Source organism: Tympanuchus pallidicinctus, unplaced genomic scaffold (assembly GCF_026119805.1).
Source record: "Tympanuchus pallidicinctus isolate F22 unplaced genomic scaffold, pur_lepc_1.0 scaffold12, whole genome shotgun sequence".
NCBI lineage: Eukaryota > Metazoa > Chordata > Aves > Galliformes > Phasianidae > Tympanuchus > Tympanuchus pallidicinctus.
Window position 1 is genome coordinate 15256466 of NW_026294637.1, and position 25714 is coordinate 15282179.

The window sequence follows — 25714 nt, forward strand, 5'->3', positions numbered from 1 at the left end:
GCGGGAAGCTGCATCCTGAGAGGGGTGAGCAGCACCCGTTGCTGCAGTGCCGGGCGGCTCCAGAACGGTTCCTTCCTTCAGTCGTGTGACCGACGGCTCGCTGTAAGCATTTAAATGGAATTTCAATGCCTTCAGCCCTTCTTTTACAGACACAACACATGGGTGAGGCTTGAGTTTTGCTGTTGCACTTGAGTAAAAGGAAAAGAAAAAAAAAAAAAACACACCGCCACCACAAGAATGGCTGTTTCTCACTTAAAAAAAGTATAATTAAACACGAAAGGCTTTGGGGTACAAAGACAAGAAAATGAATTACGGACAAGGGAAAAAAGCCAATGGTTGACACAAGCCAAGTATGCATCAGTTGATCACCAATTTTCCAGATTAAAGGTCTGACAAATACATCTGTTTTATTTATGTTTTATTAGAAACATTACACAAAGAGGCATTCTCCACTAGCACGTTTAACCTTTATCTCTGGGGAATGTTAGTTTCTCTGGCTTTACGCTGTTAGGAACTCTGGCAGAGCCAAGCAGAGCTGCTGCTGAGACGTGCAGGCAGCGCTGGGGAGCTGCTCAGTGGTGAAGCAGGGATAGAGGCAGGGCAGGGTTTGCATGGCGGCTCGATTTTGTCACGGGTTACAGTAAAAGGAAGAGCAGAACAGGCATGTCTCTGCGTTTCTGTTTCCCACATCACAGCTTTCAGTCCTCTCCACCACACAGGTTCAGCAGCGCCCTCTGGTAATCACCTTTTGTGTCTTGCTATAAAGGGGAAAAAACGCAAAGCACGTATTAGGAAACAGCTACAAAACATGAGGGTATACACACTATATTCCAGACCTGTGGGGATGAACTGATCTTCACAACTGAAGCCTTGCTAGCCTGGAGGAAACTATCTAGACCAAGTTTTACTTGTTTGTGAATTGAGATTATCGTTCTTACAACACATATGCAAGGCCCTAGGGAGATCTAATGCAAAAAAGAAAAGCAAGATAAAGGAAAGCTGGAGACTTGATTCTGTTCCTTCTCACTGATCACCACAAAAAATTTTACAGTACATTCACTATTTTGAAAATTTACCCATAATTTCAAGCTGTCATCTTACTTCAGAAAAAGATTTGGGCTTCAGGTTTTGATGCAATTACATCCATGCAGATGTAAAGGTGGGCAGTAGACCAGGTTTAAACAGATGCATGGCCTCTTCTAATATATTTCCAATTAAATAAAACCTAACACTTAATATTTCCCAATATCACAAAAAATCACTCTCAAAAGTCTGCTCCTTAGGCACTAGAATGAAAGAAGTGACAATTTAGAAGATCTATGTTAATTCAGCAAACCCATAGTAATTCTTTCCTTTTGGGCTGGGGATAGAGACAGGTGAATGGAATTTTTGTCTGTAACACATCAACCGAAAGGTAAAACTTGCCTATGGCAGTCAAATGGCTGCCAGGAATTATACTGGTGGTAGACTACAAAGATAAACATTCTTTCAGTTGTGCATGGTAACAACCTACTGTTCTCACTGCAGTCTCTGAAACACCGCACATGAATTTTAATGGAGAATTAATGCAAAGAAAAGGACTCGGAAGATCCATACAATTAATATATACAGAATGCTGAAAATTTACCTGGATGAAGTAATAGAGGGACTTTCCGTATTTCCTCTTGAATTCGCTCTTAATTTTCAGCATGTCAACCTCGCAGCGGGAGACCATAATCCTAATCAGGACCTTGTCACGGGTTCCCTTGCCCTATGAGCACAGTGACATTTAGAACTTTTAATAGATAAAACACGTAAAAGGATGCTGTAACTGATGTGGAGGACATACAGCAAAATTACAGACAACTGGGTAGCCTCAGTAAAAGGTACAGTGACCTTGAACTTGATCCAGGAACTTCATCATGAACATCCCTCTCTCATTAGCAGTGTTCAACTAACTTCTAGATACCAATCTAGCTACTTAGACTGCAAGCCACAGTTCTGGCTCTCCAGGAGGTCGTCCTCATCTTCTTCATGTTATTGCCTAATGCCTGTCATTATGTATTTCTCTTTCATACCTTTTCTCAATAAAATGTTTTGAGGCAAACTTAGTTATTTATTTTTCCATTTCAGTAAACAGATTTGCTGCTATCAACTTGTGTTTACCTACAAAAGATGCATCTAACTTTGGCAGTTTTGATAAACTGATATAATGAAGATAATTATTATATGACTCTTCCCTGTATTTCCATATACCAGATGCATGTTAATAGACAGCCTATGAGTTAAGCTACTAAAGAATGCTTGTGAACAACACGAAGTCATCATTGTGTATCCACACGGCAGTTACACATCATATGAACGAAACCACCTAAGGAATAAAAATTTGATGAAACAATGGTTAGAAGATAATGAGTAGAATGAGCAGTCTTTCTTACCTTCATGGAATCATAGAGTCTGTCTGCAAAGTATAGCTGCTTGTTCTGAATGCACTGAACTAGAGAGAGAGATACGGTAAATGGGTAAACATCCTGCCCACGTGAGAATAGAACACAAAATCTTTTTCAAAGGCATTATAAGCTGTCAAAATAAGGTATTCACCAAAAGTTTCCCCAACAGGGTCAAAGAGGAATTGTTTTTACCTGAATTGTTATTTATAAATTGGTTGGCTACGCTTATGATTGAAGCACGAATGCTTGCAGTTGGAGAAATATTTCCCTCTATTGCTAGTATAATTTCAGAAGGCTAACCTTCCTCCACACAATTCACTCTTAAGTCCATCTTTCACTTTCATGAACAACCTTTTTTTCTGGAAACGTTCATTGTATGCTAATAGGTGAGCAGTGTCCCTTTCAAGGGTGAGCTGTCTTGATTCTACACTAGCCTTAGACAGCTTGTTTCCCCCTTAGTCTGAAATGGATTCTCCTCTTAAAGAACGTCCTGTGAAACCTGGCAACTTCCTCTGTATTCTCGTCTCATCCACAACAGCAGTCACCCCCACCTTATTTCACCTTATTTATCCCCCTCATTTACCCCTATTTCAGAGAATTCAGAGCAAAATTAGCTTTTTTCTTAGCCTCTAGTATCCTCCACAGCCTGTCTTTCCTCACGCACATACTGCTTACTTTCCAGCCTATCCATGTTGAATAATTGATGTGCACAGCTAGAGTTCCAACCTTTTTATGTGGGGGAAACAAGCATTAAACTTCTGTATTGGACAAAATTGAAACTAACAACAGATCACAGAACACGTGCATTTTCCTTTTCATTTGGAAAGCAAGATCTACATTTTGCAGAGGGACAAAGTATGCTACCTCTCAATGCCTGTAACGTCCTGAAATATACACAGATCCAATAATACCAGCCCTTCCAGTTTCTTTCTCCTCTAGCAATACAGAGGAAGCCGGGCCTATTTTCATCACAAGTGCAAGAGCACTGAAAAGGTGTTATTTAAACATAGTGTTTATTTTATGGTAACTCACCAAGATTAATGAAGGCATTCTCCAGATCTCCCTTAACTTCCTTCTTGATGCTCTCCAACATATCATACGGGCTGTAGCTCTTGTACCTTTCAAACACTGTTACAAGAAAGAAAGCAGATCAAATCAAAACCAAACCAGGAATGGTTAAAAGTAACCACACAAAAAATGCAGAGAGAGAAATGTGCTGACATGGTTAAGAAAACCTGTCCAAGTCCTTCTGGGAACTGTCTCTTCAGTACAGCCCAAGATACCCAGCTGATGGTACAGTTTTTTGTTTTTCTTGAGCACCTCCATTAGCTCACAACTCCATTATCTCACAACATACCGTGGTAGTTGTGTCACAAGTATTTTTTAAAGCAACAGTGATTTGCTTCCTGAAATGAAAAATCTTCGATTGGTTTTCCCCTGTTCAGATTTGAACACATGATATAGCTAATCTAACCAGGATGGAATGAAAAGCTCTCACGCAGCCCTGTTTTCTAGGTTTCTGACATTTTTGTTCTCAGTGTACATGGCACACCATTAAACAATGGTTGCACATGTGTAAAAATAAAGAGATCTGTACACAAATACTTAAAAGATTGTAACAACTTGTGTGTGAATAAGATCTGATTGCTTTTCACACTTACTTGAAAGCCACGTGGAACAAAATAGATAGCGCTTTGACTGTTATTTTCTTACAGGAGAAAAAATGTAAATCTGTCTTTCAAATTGTACCTTTCTGCAGATGTGGAACACTTCTTTCAGTCATAATATTGATCCACTTGGGAACATCAGTTCCCTTTCTCTTGACACCAGCATCATAGAGCTCCTGGGTAAAGAATGAAAATCACAAGTTACACAGAAAGCCATTTCAAACACAGAGCATTTCCTTACTGGAAAAACAGCACTACAGGAGCTGTGTCAGTGGGAGACACCCAAAAGGACAGATTTGGGCAGATCACTAAGGACAGGACCTATGGATCTACCCTGTAACTAAGACTAATTACTTTTCTATTTACCTCTATTTATAGGTTTTGCTCCAAATTTAGCTTTGTTTACCTCAGCAGAACTGCTCTTAGTAAGGTACAGATATAATCAACAGCATTACCAGCCACTAAGTTCAAAGATACCTCTTCCTTAACCTTTTGTAACTGCTTGATTGCCATCAGTCTTCACAAGGCACGTGTTTCCTTTTGCTAAAAGACCTACAGGAAATACCAGAGTGTCTCTGTATAGATCCTAGGGGTAAGTGTCCCATGAAAACTGGTATCAGTACTGCAAACAGCAGATACCTTGATATCACTCACACGTTGCTATGCGAGAGAGATCTGAAATACATCTGTTTTCATAAACTCTTCATTTTCACAGCATCTGCACCCTGAATATCCCCCCAGGTTTAATCAACGTAAGACATTTAACAGCCATTACTAGGACTTACCCTAGCATCTTGGTCAATCAGCTCATAATCAATCACAGAAGTATCTTCACACCTTTTGCCCTTCAAATGAGAATAGCAAGATTAAGAAGAGCTTTAATAGATTTCAATCAGTTTATTATATTTCTTTCACTAATCAGTAATTAGTCACTATTTGCTACATGAGCCTGTTTCATCTCCATGTGAAGATGCTGTAAACAATGTCACTGTCAAAATACATTGCCCTTCAGTTTTTATTTTATTTTTTGTAAAGTGAAAATACAAGAAAATTTTAAGGTGAGTTAGAAATCCTATTATTTTAATGGCAATCAGCAGAGAACTCCCAATGGGCAGGCATTTGGAGAAGCGGAGGGATATGAAGAGATCTACCTTGGCCAGGGCAACCATTAGCTTGCGGAAGTCACCAGATGTGTCTGATATAATGTCCTTCTCCAGTTCTGTTTTGTACACTAGAAAACAAAAATTATTTTGCATTTAAGAGCATCCCACAAACACCTGCTTACAAGCACAGGAGTTAATCACTGCATTTTATGACATCAGCAAACAGCAACCATCTAAAGATCATATATACAGGGGAAGGAAAACAAACACATGCTTGCATACAAAAGAAAGAATGTTGCTATCAGCTAGTCACTGGAGATACCAGGCAATCAAAGCCTGCCTGCCAAACGTGGAACAATAAAATATTGAAACTGAGCACATTGAAAAGAAGGGAATATTGCTTTAAGCTGAACCAGCGGCCACTTGTTTGCCAACCATTGCATTTAGACCTTCACTATTCATGGATTTACAACTAGACAATTGCAACTGCAAGTTTAATGCAAAAAGACAGAAACCGCTATTATAAAAGAAAGGAATCCTGCATAAGATTCCAGTACGTGTCTCAACATCTTTGTTTTTCAAATGATCACATGCTACATTGCTACAAAATCACTTTCTGTCTCCTGTTCAACAGCAATCTAAACTGCAGCAGCAACATTCTCCTTACTGATACACGTTTTTATTCAGCATGCATCATTAAGACCACATTGATTTTGCTCATCCTTTCGGACTCAGCCAGTACCTTATCAGAACTGCTGGACAACATCACGCATTAACAGCCAGCAGTTTTCTCCATTTCAGTCTATGTCTGGTGAGCTCAGTTCTGAAGCTCAAGGAAACAAACAGGCACTGACAGCTGCACTACTGATTATGATGAACATGACCAGAGTAGTCAATATCAAAATATAATGAATACTGAAAGAGGGGAATATTTTTGAGGGTGGATCTTACATCGCTCTCAATTCCAGTTATAATCAAGAATTATACCTGAAATCAGATCAAATGCTTTGGAACAGTTACAAAAGAGAATATATACTTTGGTGAAGTTTTACCTCATGTCTTTAATGGCAGGTCTCCCAGATAAACTTACAAACATGCTTCACCTACTTACTACGTAACTGAACCTACAGCCCATGAGTCCGTCATCATTCGTTCTGTCCCTACGCACAGGACATCTGTAGCTTACAAAAGAATATTTGTATGCAACTTATCAGGTGAGCAGTATGTCATCTCCAATTTGTTTGCTACCAAGCAACAGGTTAAACTATATAAACACATTAATATCCAAGATGCCAGTACAACATTTCTTATGCTCCAGCATAAAAGAAACAGAGCAGATGTGGTGTAAGAATCTCAGTCAAGCCAACCCTAAAGGGAAATTAGCCAAGCAACTTCACGTACAAACAAACTGCATTAAAACTTTCAAAATAAACTTACTTTCCCTATAGACTCTATTAATTTCATAAAGCTCCTGATTTGTCCGTGAGCAAATGATTTCGATAAGTGTGTCCTCATCAGTCCCCAGGCCCTGGAACATATGCACAGGTGAGTTAGATGCCAGAAATGCACAGACATGCTTGAACAGCCTCAAAATATTTTACTGACGTTTCATTATCTTTTCTCCTTTCTCCAACTCCAACAGTTTCACAACCATTCAGGGACACTTTTGGTAGCTGTAGAGATGCTTTTTAAAGTGTCAGAAAAACACCAGATTTTTAGCAGCCAAATATTATTCTAACAGTTTTGACAGTCTAACTGATGGTACCTCTGTGTAACATGTTTCTTACGAGTGTCTCCCATAATACTCAGCAACCTCACCACCACCATAAATGAGAGAGGTCCACTAACTGCAGCCCACGTTCATTCTTAGCATGCAAATGGACAGCAACAAATTTGTTCTTTCCTGCTTTTCTGCCCCACCTGCCTTCACAGGCTTCCTCTACTACAAATGCAAGTCTGAGCACGACGTGTTCATTTGTCTCAGCTTTGTTTCTAAGTCAACAAAGATTTAAGCATGTCTGGATTTCCAGCTAATAAATACAAGCACATAATCATTTAGGTTGGAAAAGGTCCATAAGACCAAGTCCCTTCTTCACTTGGCCACACTGTGTACTTCTCAATGCATAAATACAGATGTAACTATTACCATTAGAGATATTAAGAAATAAAAAGGTATTTGGGATGATAACCTATATAAATATATACACATATATATACACATAAATGAAATCTATATGTATATATTAAATAAGCAGAATGGGTTGAGATGACATTTTGCTTTGGAACCAAGGTCCATCTTATAGTAATAAAATTTCTGTTTACCTTTCTGCAGGACTAAAATCAACTTAATGAAGTCAGAGTACTTTGAACTAAGCAGCAATACTACCATTTGATAAACAATATAGGTATTAGCACTAAAAGAAAATAACAAACTACATCAAATGCATCAGCATCTAAGTTAAACCTTAGAGGAATTTCAGTACTCTAGAATAACATGATTTGATCAATGTGCTCTAAACTTACTCAGTTATTTTATATAAAAACATATTTAAATAAAATATGGGTATCTTGCTAACAGCATCACTATCATCTTGTTACTGGAGTGAGACAGGAGCCTCTGAAAGATCACTTAACATAGAAGATTTGCTTGGATATGTTGGTGATTCTTCCCTATCCAGTGACCACTGAGTGCATCTGAGTTGCTAGTTAGTAAAGCCATCTGGCAGACAGATACTTCAGTTTTTTGAAAAGAACCTGTTCTTTGAATGGACTGAGTTTGTTTTTGTTCTGCCTACCAGTGAACCGTGTTCATGCTAATCCCAATGCCTTTGTCTTTCAGCATCAAGAGCAGGCAGAAAAAGCCTCTGATGCCTACTGTTAAGAGTTTGTTAAGCTTCTGTTTAACAAAGTGTTTGGTATCTGGCAAAAACAGGCAATGTTTGCACAGAACTGAAAGAGAAATGTGCAGGGTAACATCCTGGGAAATTTTCTCATGTTTCATGTTTGGAAAGCTGAGGTAATTGTGAGAAAAACTGCCTTCTTGGATACAGTTAGAGGACTAAAGCGGAATAATTTCATAGAAATGGATCACAGCTGAGAGAATCAGGAAAGCTTTCTACAGAGCACTTCTAATAAATATCTAGGGGAGAAATAAAGGCTAATGAAACTGACGTTTTTCTATGTGTTTTCAAAGCATTTTGTAAGCATATGTTCCAGAAAAATAATTAACTCTTCAGTGATGGCCTGTCTTTACCCAACTTTGGTTTTCATGTTGTAGCTGTAATTTAAGAACAGTATCAAGATAAACTTAAGCTCAGGCTGAGTGCTTGGGAGAGGAGAATATCTGATGAACCAAGAGAATATAATACCTATGGCTACAATAAGGTAATAGCTCAGGATACAGGCTGTAAATGCAGCAGATACACTGTATAAGTATATGGCCATCCTAGACATATGAAATATAAAATAATTGCAAATAGAAAAAAAAAAGAAAAAAAATCAGATTTGCAGCTAATTATGGATAGTGCATATTGAAGCCAGGAGAGGGCAGCACCTGATTGCTGAGGAATGGATTTGGCCTCCAATTACAGGATTACCACCTCAGTACTGGCATTTTATTTTTTCTACTCATTTTTCATTGATTGGACGAATGAGTCCATCCGCTCTTTGTCTTGTCACAAGTCCCAGCAGATGTACTTCAATGCTTGTTTTTAGTTTTGATTGATTGATCAGTCAATCAATAATCAACCTAATAAAGAAGCTGAAATGTAAGAGCTGATTATAAATACAAACTCCCAAACATACACGTGCTTAGAAAAGTAGAAGCACTGGCATAAGCACGGCTCCAAGTCTTCTTTCAGCAGAGCAGCTGTTTCTAAACTAGCCATTTATTCCACGCCTGCCTGTGATCGTAGGGGTCTGAACTCAGCAAGTTCAGTCACTGCTGTGCAGTTTCTCCAAGATTGCTTTGATATCTCATTATCACATTCTCCTCCTCCTCGTATTCTTTGCAGAGGCAGATCTGGTACAGGATGTTCTGTCCAAATCAGCAAAATGACCCAGTAAGCAGGAACTACTTTTTCAGTCTACAAATGCCAAGGATTTAAGAGTTGCAGCAAACAGTTTCTTTCTTAGGCCATTTTGTACTACAAACCTGTACGTTATTTTTAAGAGCAGTACTGAGAGCAGCAACCAGCCATAGCAGCCGATCAATTATTCCTGACTGTACTTCTTCCCTAAAAAGAGGATTTAATTACCATTTCAAAAATCACATGGTTCCAGAATCTATTTTATTTCACTCGGATGTTGTGTGCTGTGCAGATGGATATGTGAACTGTGCTACAAAAACAAACAAACAAAACACTAACAGTGGACATACTTGAAAACTGCGGCCTTGGATACAAAGGCCAGATTCATTCTTAACATAGTGACACCAGAATAACATTTAAAGTCACACCAGAAAAACATTTGAATTTCAAAGCTCATTTACCTTCATGGCAGCTTTCAGTTCAGAGGCATCATACTGTGATGGTGTCTTCAGCAAGCCCAAGATCACTGCCTCTAAATGACCTGACAGAGCAGACTTAAGTGCTGCAGAAAGTTCCTGTAAAATAAAGGAGGCAAGATGGAAGAAAAGAATTAAAGCTCACTTCTGATCTCCTGAAAATTTAGCCTGTAGCACTTTAAGTCTCCAAGTCTGCACAGTGTTTCTTACACAACTGACAAGGAAGAGGAACACAAAGAGCTTTTGTTTTGTGAAAGTCTAAGAAAGAAGCCTGGCAAATGGAGATTTTCTCATCCTTTGAAAATAAGAAATCCACCGGCGGCTGGCAGAGTGCTGGGAGCACGATGCAGAGACATCCAAGTGACTCTGAACGGCTCAGCTCCAGTCTGGAAGCACTGACACTTCATTAGATCTAATAAGCACCGATGGATCTCAGCCTGACTCCCTGCAGTCAGTGCTTCTCCATCAGATGTTCATATTTTCCTGTAGCACCATATCATTTGTGTTTTTCCTATTATTGCAGCCCCACATTAGCTGAGAAGTTGGAAAACTGCAAAGTTTTTCCATTGTAAAGGTCCAGTTCCAAAACGGCTGGCTGGAGGACAACAAAAATCCCTGAAAGCAGAAAAATTCAAGAACTTCAAGAATACAACCAGGATTGTGTTATCCTGAGTCTACTGTGAACTGTCAGTTCTGTAGGAAGCAACAGGCATGTTTGCTTCATAGAATGCATGCAAATCTGCAGCAAATGAAGTCAGTGGCATTTCATCTTTTATGAGTTCATATGTACTTTGAATAAAGCTAGCACCAGCTTCATTATAGTGCAGTTCCAAAGTTCAAATCCCTGGAATCAAGTTCAGGGTCCACACAGGCCAATACCGTTCCTAAGTTTAATACTGTCCCATAAGTTAGGAGATGCTGCTTTTCATGTGAACAATTGGTAAGGTTGGGGACAGCAGCTAACTGCAAGAGAAAGTGACCTCAGCTAAACTGCAGATACGTTTATACCAGTGAGATAAACAGCCAGGGCATTTAACTTGCTTCCAAAGCCACCAACTCCATCCAGAACGTTAATGTATGCTAACACTCTATGTGCTTACTATGCTGACTGACCGAGATAGTGAGCTCTGGACATCTATCTGCTTTAGTCCAAGAGATATTCTAGTATACTAATCCAAATTTGGATCCAAAGTTCCACGCACACAAAGTTTTGGTGAGACACAAATGCAGACTCCCCAGTAGTCAGTGATAGTTCCACTGATGTTGGTAATAGGGAAGGACTTCACAAATCAAAACGTTCCTCAAGATTATCAGTAGTTCCCATTAAACCTAGCTCAACTCACAGGAATGTAAAGACATGTAAATCTGTGGCTTTTTATTATAATGAACTACTTCAACAATACACAAAACAAGCAGCTATATTGAGCAAAATGAGCAGCCTAGTACAACACACTGCCAAAGAAATCCATGAGATACTTGCCCTGAAACATACATATTAGTTCAAGATATGTCTTTTTGTGTTTCATTTCCTCCTCTCTTATCATGCAATTGCTTATTTCACCGAGTGATTTCTAATGCACATTTCCATTCTTTCTGTACTTGCTTATCCTTTGGCACTTGTTATACTTGATAAATTCAGTTTGCTCTTGGGTTGCAGTGCAGAAAAAAAAGTAAAGGAAGAGATAACACTTAGATGAAAGAAGCAGTATATTTTCTTGACTGTGCATTTCTGTGGTCATGCAAAACATCTAACGGAGCTTTGAGTGACACACTTCATTACTAACGTCCAGCCTACATGGGAAATTCCCCCAGTGCTCACAAGAGAGTGGCGGTCAGAGTGCAGACAGGCAAACACATGCATATGTCCAACTGTACGTGCTCCTGCATGTATGTGCCTGTATCAGCCATGCATAAAGCTGGTGAATTTCCAAACGTTAACTCTAGATTTACATTTGGATGTGCATTCTGGGCTGCTATTGGAGGACTACCGTTTGGGGTCTGGCAAACCTGGAAGAGATACATTCATCTTAACCCAATTCTACACAAATTTCTTCTTCTATGTGGGCGTAAAACTTAAATTATAGTAAGACTCTCAACTTCAAAAGTCAAGAGAACATCTCTTGCCTTCCAGACAGAAAGACTTATTATGCAGACTGCTGCAAACATTTTAGAGATCTCTTTCCATCAACAGATGAGTGCATGTATTTCTGACAAGTTCAGCTCAGTGTATCACTTTGTTCCATATCCGCAGAACTTCAGCACAACTGACTGCAATCCTTTCTCATTTAAACTACCCATGTGAACAGAATGTTTTCCTTATGCAAAGTTGCCATGCAATAAATAAATAAATAAATAAGTAACTATGCTTCCAAGCCTCTCCACTTCTGCCTTCAAATGGAGACATTCCCTGAGATTGGCTTTTCACTGACGTGCCTGGTGGCTAGCTGGCTCATTTGTCACCCATCGTGACCTCTGCAACTGCTAGGAAATCTTCAACAGATTCGGACAAAGTAAATGCATCTTTGCTTCCAGTGAAACAGTAAGCCCAATAATATGATCTCATTTGTTCACAGTTAATTGTGAGATGTACAAGGCCTGAAAATCTAACTACCCACAAGAAAAATATTAAATAATTGTTATTTCTGCGTATTTTGCTACCTTTTTGGTTCTCCTCTGATAGGCAAAGGCAATATCCTGCCTCTGTTCATTGCTGCGGTTTGTCAGGATGTTGATGATGGTAACTTCATCCACACCTACAAAGACATAAGATAAAGAATGAAAGCAGATCTCTTCTCTTTGGATTGCCGTGTTCTCTGACACTCAAAACACAGCATATGTGCAGTCTGGAGCAGAGCTCAACTGCCCTGGTGTTATTAGTTGGTATGTGTAACACCCTGGCCTTGAAAGCAGCCCAAATTTTCAATGCAATGAAGATCTTTACGTGCACAGGCATCAACAAAGTCTCATCCATGACCTGCTTCACTGCTTCTGTTTCCTGCTTCACTTGTTCTCAGTCAACACTCTGCAAAGAAACTTGCTCAAGAACAGACGCTTTAAAACTGACACAAATGCAAACTCATTCAAGCCTTTCATCTGAGTGTTTTCAGTTAAGGCTTCTTAATAAAGCAACTACGATTTCTAATTCACCTCAAGTCACTTAACTAACACTCCAAATATAAAAATGAGAAAATAAGACAGTGCACTAAGTTCACTCAGAATGTAACAGGAATGTTTGTTGTGGGTTGCTTTTTTTTTTTTTTGGATACTGGAAGGAACTGTTTTTTTTGTCCTTATTTTTACACAGCAAATTGCATGCCAGCCTTTGAAGAAAATAGGTGGTTCTAACATGGATGTCCTACCAAGAGTTTTGACTTGGGTCTCTGTATTTACTACAACAAACACAACAAATAGCTTCTTTTACATTTGTATAAATGAATATTTTTAATAGAAACCAGACGGTAAGGAATGGATCAGCAGCAACTGGCAGGTCTCAGATCCCCTCCAGAACCCATCTACACTTATACTCCTTAGTATCAGAAGCAACCACAGCAGATATAGGAGGCATTTCTTTCAGAGCAGCCCTCCTACTTTATTATGTTGACTCATGACGTGAGAGGTGGATGTTGGTGGTATGGCAGTAGGGGCTGAACCTTCCCACCAATATGCCATTTTGCTGCCATGCAACAGAGGGGCAGGCTGACAGAATGGTGTCTGACATGGAAGTGCAGATGAAGCCAAGGTGTGGAACTGAAATCCTCCGTGTAGGGAAAAAATAGCACCTGATGGCATTCACTGACACTTGTTGAATGTGTACAGAGACCCAGCAGTGGATGTGAGCACAGTGAGGCAGTGGGTGGTGTGTTTCAGCAGTGGTACTGAGACATGAGAGACAAGCCACACTTCAGGTGGCCCTACAGATATTTATAAGTGCAGCATGCGGGCTCTTGCTCATTGCTGGCAAAAATGCACAACTAATAGTGGTGACAAAGCTGAAAAAGAGTGTTCTGTAGTTGAGTTTGTTATATCAAATAGTGTTACTGTGCCCTTTGTTCCAATTTCCATGGAAACTAATAGGAGGCATTACTTTCAGAGTGACCTGCATACAACAAGCCTTTTAGCCACTAGTTACAGAATATGGAACAAGGAGTCAAGTCCAAAATATTCAGACTTATTTCTCCCTCTTGCCCACATTTTTCATGATGAAATGCTGTACTCCATGACCTTAGCTCCTATTGAGGCAGGCCTACATCTGTGCTCTTACTCACAGAAGCTCAGCCTGAAACGACAAAGCTCTGGAAATCATCATGTCTCAGTTAGAAATTCTGGTTTGAAAACATGCTGACTGTACATTTCAGCCATAATCTACAGCTAGTGTGTTTTACAGTGTTTTTCTTTTGTAAAAGAAAGCAAACTCTCCCAATCCAGGAACAGCCATGCACACACACACAGCTTTTCAGCCCTTGAGAGAGCTACAGCACAGAGCAATTTCTTAGGCGTTTTAATGAGTTTTAAATTTAAACCACACTTTGCATTCAAAACTACCAAATGACATTTTCAATTCTTATGACAATTGTGATAGATTAGCAACCCACAAATGACTACATTCAAGTTTCTAATTCAAATGCTTTGAGGATGGAAACATGAGCTAATGCATTGCTCTGGCATTTCATGGAAAATGAGTGCTTGCCCTGCACACTTGGGAATCATGCTGCATGGACAGGATGCTGACTCACATCTGCTGAGGCGGGGTGAAGCAGTTGGGCTGCTCAAACATTTTTCTTTGCTGCTCACTAAAATCTCTGGAAGTTTCAGGGTGGATTTCATCAGTGCAATTCTATCAATGGGTAACAAGAATGGACATTGTTGCTCACTTTAAAAAACACTGAATCTTGACAAAAGTCCACATATTCACAAAGCATTTTCTGTCAAACACAATAAGCTTTACTCCTCTCTTATAAGAGGACTTTTTAAAACAGACCGTAAAATGATTAAAAGCCACTACTTAGCCTACTTCAGTGAGTATGCAAGAGACGTTTCCAGTTAAATAAAAGAAATCCTGTGAGAGGAAGCCTCACGCTTGTTAGGGAGGGGCAATTTCACATTTTGTAGCAAGTCAGACATGTGCTCTGTTGGCACTGACTTGGCATTTCTTCCTGATGAGAAACTGTTTGGCTTTTAAATCTCTCCGTCTGCTGAAATGTAGGCAACAGACTTGGCAGGTCCAGCTGGGCCCAGCCGTTGCTTCTCTGGCCTGGAGAAAGTCTGGAAAGCCTGGCACATCCTTTCTGCAGGATGAGGATCAAGAGTCACTGCCCTAGGAGCACCAACAAGGTTCCACTGCTTGGGAGCTGCAGTTGATATTCCCTGTGCTCCTGCTTTCCATGGGACTGCATCCCATCCGCTCCATCCTGGTCTCCCACCAATCAGTGCAAATGATGGATGCTGGCACAGACAAGGAGATGCCAGCCTACCTGGTTCTGTGAAGTGGGGAACTCCCACATTGCCCTGCTCCTGGAATACTACCTTATCATTTCAGAAACTGGATTCTGTTTCTAGGACTTTGACCTCTACAATAACACAAGATGTACTTCAAACCACCCCCTGTTCAGCTGCTTGGGAAGCTGTAAGGAAGGAGAAATGTCCAATCCAATAATCCCTTAGAAATCAGAGCTTGGTCTCAAAGCACTGCCACAGAAGCTGCCACTTCATTTCCAGAGGCAAAAAAAAAAAAGTATTGGAATTGGAAGTACTGATAAATCAAGAGTAAAAAAGTGGGCAGTTTAGCAACAGTCTGAACAACTTTTGGGCACAAGCTTTTAAAACATATTCTAAAGCACGGATTTACACAGTTCAATCTAGCTCTGTCAAGCTTATGTGAGGTCTGAGAAATCCTAAATCTCCTAAAACAGGTGGCCAGATTAAGGATATTAACACGGCGGTTGCGAGACACCGTACTTTTTATTTGCATGCCAGTGTTCTAACTTAAAAAACAGGGTCAAAACCACAGCCCATGTTCCTCACCTTTGGTCTTGATGGCTGTTTCCAGGGCTGCAGCATCCCGGTCAGCATCAAAGTTTGAGTAAGCCTTAACTGTGGCATATGCACTTGGAGGGAGAGAATGCTAAGGGAAAAATAAATAAATAAATTAAATAAAGGAAGAAGTCTCAAAGTTAAATTATGTAAATGCAATCTGCTCTTGCTGCAGTTAATATATGCAGCTGACTGTCATTTACTCAAATTCTTAAATGCAAGAATTACTGTTGGGTATTCATGAAGACAGAATTCTGCTAGCGAACTCTGCTCTCTCTGCTCTCCAGAGGTGTACTGTCCCTAAGTCCATTCAGAGACATGCTTATTTTAAAAAAGAATACGTACAAACCGGTGCCATACAGCAACAATCTGACATTCAAAAATTATTCACTAAATCTTTATTTTCCCAGATTTGGTGCTTTCAGGCTAGAGTAGAAGGAAATTGATAAGCAAAAGCTAATTCAACAAAAGTTTAAACATCTGTTGCATTAAGTCTGAAATATTTAAGATTTGAAGCCAGCTTTTTACTTCACATTTCAGGCCACAGTTACACAAAGTAAAGATTAAATAAAAAAAAGACAGGGAAGACAGAAGATGAAAAGTAACAAGGCAGAACAAGTTTCATGCTCTGTCTCACAGATTTTAAATGCAAGACCAAATCTTTTTGAGCCTATGCTTCTATAAAGCACAAGCTACTTACCATCTCCTTCTCAAAGTCCATGCCTCAGATGACTTGGTTTAACCATCGTGAGGCTAACAAAACTGAATGACATTTCAAATTACCACCGCTGAGAACATGAGGACATTTAGGTACCAAGCAAACAGCTGGAATGCTCTAGAAGTTACCAGATTGTATCAGCTGTTCCTGATTACTTTTCCTGAGGATTATAGCTTCTAACAGGAGATCAGTAGAACAGAAGTTGAAACCATCTCAGCTGCTTTGCTGCAAGTATCAATATTAGCTCACGTCACCTTCCATGGGCAGGTTAACCTAAACCTCAGACATTCGTATAAGCAGCTGAGAAACACAGTGAGTCCAATTTAGACACTTAAAACTGCAGCAGAGATACATAGTGACTAACATCTGAAATTGCCATAGCTATTTCCCTCGTGAACGAATGACTAAGCTTTTTGGTAAAGATCCCTGGAAACATTTGTTTCAGTCCCTAAAAGCAACAGAAACAGGGTTCATAAACAGTACTAAGTTATCTTAGTACATCTGGAGGACCTTTTTACACCCAAATTATTAAAAAGAGGACAAGTTTTAACTAAGAAATCTAAGAGGTAGGTTTTTTTGTTTGTTTGTACATTTGATGCTGTCCTGTAGAGGTCACACCGCCTGGAACAGATCCCTCTGGCAGCAGCCACTGTACCTTCTTGTCTCAGAGAAATCTGGGTGCCTGAAAGATTCCAAGGCCCATCAGCACACACGACCACGTGGCACTTCTGTTTAACCACTGCTGGATAACCTGATATTTGCCACCCGGTGAGCTCAGCAGAGTTGGATGTCTTTATTCCACTTGTTCTGAGTCATTTGGACAAAGACTGGACTGCGAGACCATATCACACATGGAAAAAACACATAGCAGCTTATTTGCTATTTGAGAGCCATCTGGAGGCCAGTCAGAGCCACCATGTGTCCCTCCACATGTATGTAACCAGGTAGATTCAGACCCCTTGGCAGCGGTCAAAAGGCCCAGCAAGTGCCACGTCCATATGTACAGGTAAGGCAGAAACCTTCTGCTGGCTGCTCCACCAGCAAATGGACCATCTCTAAATTCAGCATCCGTAAAGATGTGTGACTCTCTGAAGTGGTGTTTATTGACTCTTGTGTATGTCAGTGGAATAGGGAAAAGTCTTATCAGGATTATTATTCTTCCTATGAAAAACAGCCACTCCAGACACTGTGGTCTGCCACTGTACAATTTCAAGGGAGTTTTTCCAACTGACTTTGCATTTGGTTCAGTACAGACATTTCCAGGATGTGGCAGTGAAAGTTGTGTAAGCATACCGGCAGTTTGGGCAAGATTAGAGCAGAGAAAGATTATTCTCTCCACACATATTTATTGTGTTTCAGAGGTCCTACAACTGGTTCACTTGCTCCAAGATTGAGGAACTGAACCATATTGGGAAGAAAGGAATGTCAGGGGACACGTATCACTAACAGGGAAGCTTATAAGGTTTAATTCCTTCTCTAAAAACAAAACAAAACAAGAACTTTTCAAGACATTTATATCTCAAGAGCTCTTTGCCTTCAAACAAACCATCAGTTACATTTGAAAATTGAGTTCCTTCCATCATCAGGCAAGTAGCCTATAAAGTCATGACTAAAAACAGAGGCTTCCAATTTCCAGTGCAAAGAGAGAGCGCATGATGAGACGCACTGGGGAGATTTTTGCCACCTAATCTCTCTAGTCTCTGCTGCAGACAGAAGCAGAAATGGCACACGCTGCTTAACTTCAGCTCAACCCCTTCCTTCCCGTATGGGAAAGAGAAGACAGCCCAAGCCAGATGGTAAAAGCAGTTTTTTGGTCCTAAACAGATCAGTTGGCCAATGATGCTGAATGTACAAATCCCTTAACATGCAATACAGGGTTCAGCTGTGACCATCCTATACCATCAAGGTTAAAAAACTGTTAAGAGAAAAATAGTGGCTGAATGTTTGTGTTTAACATTAGTTAATAAGCTGCATCATTGCTTAGGGGAACTGGGCAGAACATTTATATGGACTAGCTACTCAGCTCTGGCTTCTAACTGAGGCCCTCCAAAACAACCCCCCCCGGTATCTCTTAGACTCTATGGTAAAATCTGATGAAAATGCTGATCCAGCAGTACTCAAGTTTGACTTCTGCCATTATTGATTTGTACCACAGAAGAAACAGATCTACTGCTAATATTCGACTGCTAAAATATTATTCTAAAAGAAACTCCCCATTTAAATGGAAATTGACAAGAAATCTGAAGTTAACTGCTTTTGCTGTACAAAATCAGCTTTGCTACTTACCCACAGTGCAGTACTCAGTTCTTTTCAACAGCACCTTCTCAGAGATCAAATACAACTTATTTCACAAGTAACTCATTTCACAAGTAGCAAAAACAGCCAAAAAGTTTGCCTGTACCATGTTCAGGTCTGCATTTGCTGGTTATAAAAATCACAATTACAGTAAGCTTGTAAGCAGCCAATGAAATGATGCATAGATGAGATTCACTTCCTCTTCAGTATCAACTGCAGAACCACAGAGTGATGACACAATATCTTCACAGTGCAATGGCAACCCTCCCATCAATGTTGCAATACAAGAAATCAAAGTGTGGCTGTCCTGTATTTCGATGAAACTACCGAGTAAGTGTAGATGTGGTGGAAAATACCCAACCAACACCAGGATTTTGAAAGCTTTGCAACAACAAAAAAGGAATGACCAAACTAGGCAGCCAGTTTGCTCTCTGTCTCCTTCATACGGCCTCTAGCACATGAATATTGCTCATGTTGCTGGTCAGTTGGGTGAGTTGTCATTAGATCTCGTCACCTCACACAACTTCCCTGTGGTTTACAGCAGCTTTATGGCTGAAAGCAGACCATTGCTAACAAAGTTTTTAGTCAAGATAAGATTAAGTAGAAGAAATGTGTGGAATGCTGTAAATGGTACAGCTCAGCACAACTGCTGGAAGAAAATCCTGTAAAGCAAGAAAATATATGGCATTTAAGTCAAGCAAACTTTTCTGGTTTGAATAATAATACTTACATCTCCTTCCAGGCTGAGCTTGCTTAAAATTTCATGGACAGTAGACATCTTGACAGAACGCTGGAGGAGAGAAACAAGCAGACATAAACATAATTTACAGACATAAACATACTTACAGTTACAGTCCAGGCTATACAGCCCTGAAATACTGCACCACTGAAACCAATACAATCCAATCTGCTAACTGCAAGCAAAACTGCTGATTTAAGGGTTTCCAAGCCACAGTGCCATTAATAATGCAAGTGAGAGGCTTTTGTCCTGACTGGGACAAGTCTGCAAACACCCATTGGCAACACGATCATTAGACAGCAGGTAACAGACTCTGACAGCTACAGTAACGCCTGGCAACATAAAATAATATCACTTGTCCACCTCCCTAAACCACATGGTATCTTGCTAAGACATGCAAAGAAAATCAGGGGAAAAAAAATAACCCTGAAACAAATTATTCACACTGCAAGAATAAACATCAATTTGATAACTGTGCTTTACAACACCATACTTTTTTTCAGCTCTGCTTTCTGGTCAGTTCACCAGTGCTGTAGATCTGTTTTGCTGACATGGACTCTCTTTCCCAAAGATTAGAAGCCAAAGGCAGTGTGTAAGTGACTTACTGTAGACCCAAAACTCAGCTCACAAATTCTTCCACTGACAGGAGAGAGATTGCCCATCATATTTCCAGCTAGTCAACCAGGTTGGCAACTACAGCAAACGTTACCAGGTCTTTCAAAACTAGAGCTTGCTCTTCAAGAACTCAGCCATCTGTACAGACAGCATTACCAAAGAGGGAAAAGAGCTGGCTGGATAGGAGACAGGACACGACATCTCAAGATCAGAGACGTTTAACTGATAACCGGGCCTGGAATAAAAATGGTATTATTCTCGGCCACACGGAGCGCTCTTCCCTTCATTTCCATGCACATCAGTCTCCCCACTCCATGTCGGTACGGCGCTCTCCCAGCTCGCTCCCAGCTGCTCTGCAGCCAGTCCCAGGTTCGCCCTTCCAAGGGCTGTTTGGGCTTTATGTTCTGTTCAATCACTCCGTGCTCTCCTTACACCAGGGCTTCCTCAGGCAAGCAGTGCTGCCACCCAGGCACACCTCCCAGACAAGCTAAACTGCCTTCCACTCATCAACAGGATCTGAACCCAAGAGCTCAGAGCACAGTAAGAGGTTGGAAATATTTTCAAAATAACAGAGACCTGGTAAAGACTCCAGAGCAAGACTTTTTCTTCGTTTAAACACCTTTAAATCCTTTTTTTTTTTTTTCATTAAGTCTTCTACAAGGAAAAAGCAGAGAAATTCTGGATTTCAGAAATAAAGTGCAGTAACGTATTTTGATGAGGGTTTTTTTGTTTGGTTTTTTTTTTAGCATAAACGCAGTAATTGCACATTTCCTTGCTTAAAATACAGCAAGAAAACCTGCTATCTTCTGTCATAACCTACGTAACAAACACCAAATCTATTTCAAGGGAAAGTAAGATCCCAAGGGAAGAAAATGAGAAATGCAAAGCACAGTAAACGTCAATTTCCTTCAATAAAATAATCCAATAAATTAAATAAATAAATCCTCTTTGGAGCAAAACTCCAGCACGGCCTTTTTAAGACAGGCAGCAGAAAGGGCAAGAAGCTGCTACCTGCTGTTGGCACAGTGACACTGGTTAGAGGTGGACAACACATTCCTGCACTGTGAAATCCTTCATGTCTATGTTAATAACATGAAGTGCCTAACAATGAGAACTTTGTACTCTAACAGCTTTACAGCCAGTACCAGAGAGGAGCAATTCTGGTCCTTCAGCCTTCCTTGTTACAAAGAACTGGAAACCACCAGTGAAAACAAGCAAAGTGATTGCAGTGCAATCTTTCTCAAAGCTTTTCGCAAGACTCCTATTTCTAAGTCAATTAGAAACCACATTGAATCGGGCTTGCTGGAACAAAGCACTTGAACAGCTTCCAAGAACAGAACGATCACACCCTCACGTAGGGCTGGAGCTGGGAGGTTTGTGCCATCAGCACACAGCAATGCTATAGCAACCGCCGCTCCGCAGCAGCATGTTGGCAAAAGGAAACACGCATTTCTGCAAGAAACTGCAGAGCTTTACTCAGAACAAATGCACGTCTTGTCACACCCTGCTTTGTAACGCCGTCATATTTGAGAACTGATTCCCATGCCGTTTGGACAAGTTCTGGCTGGGTTTGAGCATGTCAACAGAAAATACGTGCACTAACTTGTTCTTCCTTACTTGGAAACGACCAGCACCTCCCCTCCTAAGCTAACACTTCAATACCTTAAGGCAAGCTTCTGCAATTGGTTTTACTCCTAAATACAAACTATCAATTCTGAAGCACAATATTATTCTACTAAGGGAGATTAGATTACCTGCGTTGAGGTCCCTCATCACTGCCAGCAACCTCTGACTTACAAAGCTACTCTTACATTGTGGCTGGCCTACATGCAGTGCCTCATCCCCTCAGCTGTTTGGTGACAGAAGAGCATACATAGAAGCAGCTCTGTATCTTGATTCCCAGGCACAGCTCAGGTACCCAAAGTTAGGGGAGAAAAAATAAAGCACAACACCCACCATGATTCATGCAGGAAAGCCATGCCAGGTACACACAATCAATATTGCTCAATAAGCAGAGCTACCATTTTAAGAATTTAATCCACCCTTCAAGGCAGAAGCTGGGCAAAGGGTGTTCCCAAATCATGAGCCAAGGAAACGGCATCCCCAGAATGAGAGAATGGAAACTAGAACTCAGAGCACATTTGTGTCAGGTCTCAAACCAGGGCGAAGTCTGGCAACAGAGGAGATGCAGCAGGGAGGAGCTGCAATGCCTCAGTGTAAATGAATTAAGGACTCAAAACCATTCACTGCATACTGCTGACTGCTGGTACAAATGGGCCAGGTCCTCCCCCTGCAGGGCGTGCTGTAAGGTTTAGCAGGACATCCAAAGTCAGTCACCACTCAGAGAAAAACTAGCCTTAAAGGAAAAGATCCAGAAAACCATTCAACCACACCTTCTTGAACTGCTCTCACCCTACTAACAGCCCAGGAGATGTCCCAGCCCAAGAAGATGCCATGCATGCACAAAAATAAGGGCCTTTAATTCACTGAATTCAAGTTATTGAATTTTCTACATTTAACGGGAAGAGCTTTCCTGCCAGTGGAAACCATTCCATGGTAATGCAAACCATACACACTGGGGCTGCTTAGCACAGGCAGCTGCTACAGAAGGAGCGCAGAGGGATCACCCAGCGGCACAGAGGACCTGAAAGATCCTTTAACTCTCCATTCGCACACCAGGGTCAATGTACCGCTATGCAGACGCAGCATTTGAACACCAACATCAGAACAGCTAAGGTAAAAGGAACTAAGCCCACTATGAGTAAGCACGTCACCCTGAGAGCGTTTCGCTTTTCCTGCGGCTGAAATAAAAGTCTCCGTCCCTCTGCCCTCCGGCTCAGGCAGGAGGAATCCCGCCAGGCCTGACTCAGGCGGGCAGCAGCCCCCAGAAGAACCTCCGCCGCGGCCCAGAGCGCCACGCCCGAGCCAGGCGCTGCCGTCGTGGGCGGGGGGAACCCGGGGGCAGCCCGAGGAGCCCGGCCCCGCCCCGCGCAAGGGCTGCGGGGCGCCGGCAGCGTACGGGGCAGGCAAGGGCGGCTGCCCGGGGCCGAGCGCATCTCGCCGCCTTCGCCGCAGCCTCGCACGAACGCCGCTGCCTTTAAACGGCAGGAGAAGCTTCGGGGTGGAAAGCGAATTTACGGCCCCACCGCTACTTCTGCCGAACCGTTACGTGCCTTCGCAGGAAGGCTTTTGGGGAAGCCCGACGACGTACGGGAGGTTCCCTTCCCGGGCGCTGCCGCACCCCCAGCCGCGGCGCGGGGCGCACGGAGCTCCCGGCTCAGCCCCGCCGACCCCGCGCGAAGCCGCCCACGGGACAACGGCGGGCGAGCGAGCGAAGGCGGAGGAAGAGGAGCGGGGCGACCGCACCCAACCACCGCCCCGCTCCGCTCCGCTGCCGGGCAGCACCCGCTCCGCTCCCCCCGCGGCAGCCGCCGTACCCCGGCTCCCTCCCTCCGGCCCGGCCCCGTTCCGTGCCGCGCTGGCAGCCCCGGGGCTCACCTGGCCGGGGTGGGCGAGGCGGCTCTGGCGGCGGCTCCGGCGGCGGCTGGGGCCGGTGGCCGCGCGGGAGGGGTTTTGTAGGGTCGGGCGGGAGCTCCCCGCCCCGGAGCCCCCACCCGCGGCGCTGACTCACCCGGCCGCGCCCTCCGAGAGAGCAGGAAGGGGCGAGGGACGGGATGGGAGAGGGCAGCGGAGGGGCGGTCGCTCCGCGCCTGGCGGAGCCGCAGCCACCGGGGCCGCGCTAAAAGAGCCGCCCGGAGCAGCGCCCCGGGGCGGGGGGCTCAGAGATTCTCCGGAGATCCTCCGCCTCCCCCGCGTGGGGATCCCCGGAGCGGCCCGGCTGCGGTGGGTCGGGCCGGCAGGTGGGGCGGCGCCGCTCCTTAGCACGCAGCAGACGAGCCGCGGCCGGCGGAGGTCCGACACGTCAGCCGCAGCGGCCCTCTGCCATGCACCGCGCTGCCAGCGAGGCGCAGCCCTTAGGGCGGCTCCCGTCCGGCCCGGGCCGCGCTCCCTGCGGCGTGCAGGCGTGCAAGCCCCGTTCGGAGCAACGCTATTGGAGGAGCGGCCCTCAGAGCTCGGTGTGCGAAGTCCGAAGTATAGGAAGTCTGGGTGCCACAAGCAGTGCGTACGAGAAGCCCGACATAGACAACCTCTGCCCCCACGCTCCAGGGTGCACGCTCGGTTAACCCCAACAGTGTAAACCACGAGTAGAAGAAGGGTGGCAAAAAAAGGAAAGAAACGGGAAAAAGAAACCCAGACTCATGCTACTCTAACGAGGGAAAAACAAATTGTCAAGGCGCAGATGTGACACCAGTCAGAAAAAACAAGATATAGTTAAAAAGAAAAAATACATTTTTAGAAAGCATTAGTCTTGGCCATAAAAACATCAGTGGTAAAAGCATGGAACCACCAGAGACAGAACACAGGCTATGGGACAAAGAAAGCAGTAACACGGGGATGGAGCAAGAACACTCAGAAGGGAAGAGGCATTAGACTGGGCTTGCATGGACCAGTCATTGCAGAATGTGAAAATCATGGTAACAGTTCTCCCGAGTAAAAGAAAACAAGGCACGGGGACGGCCGTCGGAAAAGGCTTGTTGTGGCACAGCATTCTGGCAGAGAACCTCACTGCAAGCACTGCTCTCACTTTGCCCGTGAGGTTTTATTTTTGGTGAGACCAGGGACCAGCTTTAAAAATCAATTCCTGGGCACCGCGGTTCCACCAGTCTGTCGCCAGCAGTTAAACACACCATTTCCCCTCCTCTTAGGTTTCTTAGAAAAATCACTGGAGACTTGGAAAGGTGATTCACAGATACTGCAAGTAACAGCCACTCTGTGCTGCAGTATTCATCGGGGGCTCTAAATAGGGATGAGCAGCTGAGCAGATGCCAGACAGCCATGTGCTTACTAATGGCTGCTCAGGGACAGTCTGGGTGGTGGGGCAATTTCTTGTCAAACATTCTGAGAGCAAAGCAGCAGGAAAACAATCAGAACACCCTCAGCTGGAAAAATAATATTTTCACATAACAAACATAATGCCAACGTGCAGCATATGTTGCATTCTTGTATAAAACCTCCCAAGCCACATACTAACACAGCCATCCAATCTCAAAGAGCACATTCACACTCTGAACAGAAGGTCCATTTGCCTTTCTGTCCTTTACCGCAGCCTCTCCTAATGACACTTCTACTCCCACTTCCTTAGAAAATTGTGCTATTTTTAATAACTCAGTACTTCCAGAAGTAAGCTGTACAGCTCACACGGTACCATTAATTCTAGTTAACTAGATCTTCACATGAACAGGTTGAAGAAGCTCTGATAGCAGGTGAACATTTATTGGTCTAGTTACATTCAGTAAGCACAAAAGGATTTTCCCACAGTTCCAACAGCTTCTGAAAGAGCACAGACACATTGGCTCTAATATCCAGCTAAATCATCAGTTATTCAACCTTGGAATCATAGACTCACCTCAGCTTAAAACAGTCTCTCACATTCAGCAGCCTGTCTGAACTTCCACAAGCTTCAGTGATCAAAAACAAAAAACAAACAATAAGGAAAAAGAGTAACTGCATTTACAGTTATGAATATATGCACATTGTATTAATATCATAATGA

The 25714-nt window shown here is 42.6% G+C and overlaps 2 protein-coding genes across 4 annotated transcripts in view; both read right to left on the reverse strand.

Annotated features, from left to right (window-relative positions):
• Nucleotides 1-401: 401 nt before the first annotated feature.
• ANXA2 (annexin A2) lies at nucleotides 402-25590 on the reverse strand. Of its 3 annotated transcripts, none has more exons than XM_052672317.1 (14): nucleotides 25568-25590; nucleotides 19477-19536; nucleotides 15725-15824; nucleotides 12362-12456; nucleotides 11654-11710; nucleotides 9689-9802; nucleotides 6637-6727; nucleotides 5248-5327; nucleotides 4882-4941; nucleotides 4179-4272; nucleotides 3462-3557; nucleotides 2418-2476; nucleotides 1628-1750; nucleotides 402-758 (listed from the first exon to the last, which is right to left on the reverse strand). In XM_052672317.1, exons 2-14 carry the CDS (start codon nucleotides 19522-19524, stop codon nucleotides 699-701), a joined length of 1077 nt encoding a protein of 358 aa, XP_052528277.1. In that variant the 5' UTR covers nucleotides 19525-19536; nucleotides 25568-25590; the 3' UTR covers nucleotides 402-698. The 3 variants fall into 3 exon arrangements, with proteins under 3 accessions (XP_052528277.1, XP_052528276.1, XP_052528278.1); XM_052672316.1 differs by lacking the exon at nucleotides 25568-25590 and adding an exon at nucleotides 23599-23727; XM_052672318.1 differs by lacking the exons at nucleotides 11654-11710; nucleotides 25568-25590 and adding an exon at nucleotides 23599-23726.
• Nucleotides 25568-25714, reverse strand: part of ICE2 (interactor of little elongation complex ELL subunit 2) — a 35423-nt gene continuing 35276 nt past the window's right edge. The window contains exon 18 of the mRNA XM_052672308.1: nucleotides 25568-25619. The gene's annotated coding sequence lies outside the window, so the exon portion shown is untranslated. The remainder of the gene's footprint in view (nucleotides 25620-25714) is intronic.

Excerpts from the sequence above, each read along its gene's own strand:
- ANXA2 (XM_052672317.1), bottom strand. The coding sequence starts at position 19,524 with ATGTCTACTGTCCATGAAATTTTAAGCAAGCTCAGCCTGGAAGGAGAT. Across the intron at positions 6,728-9,688 it reads AACTGAAAGCTGCCATGAAG|GGCCTGGGGACTGATGAGGA; the intron begins GTAAATGAGCTT and ends CATATGTTCCAG. Across the intron at positions 2,477-3,461 it reads GAATGCCTTCATTAATCTTG|TTCAGTGCATTCAGAACAAG; the intron begins GTGAGTTACCAT and ends CTCTCTCTCTAG.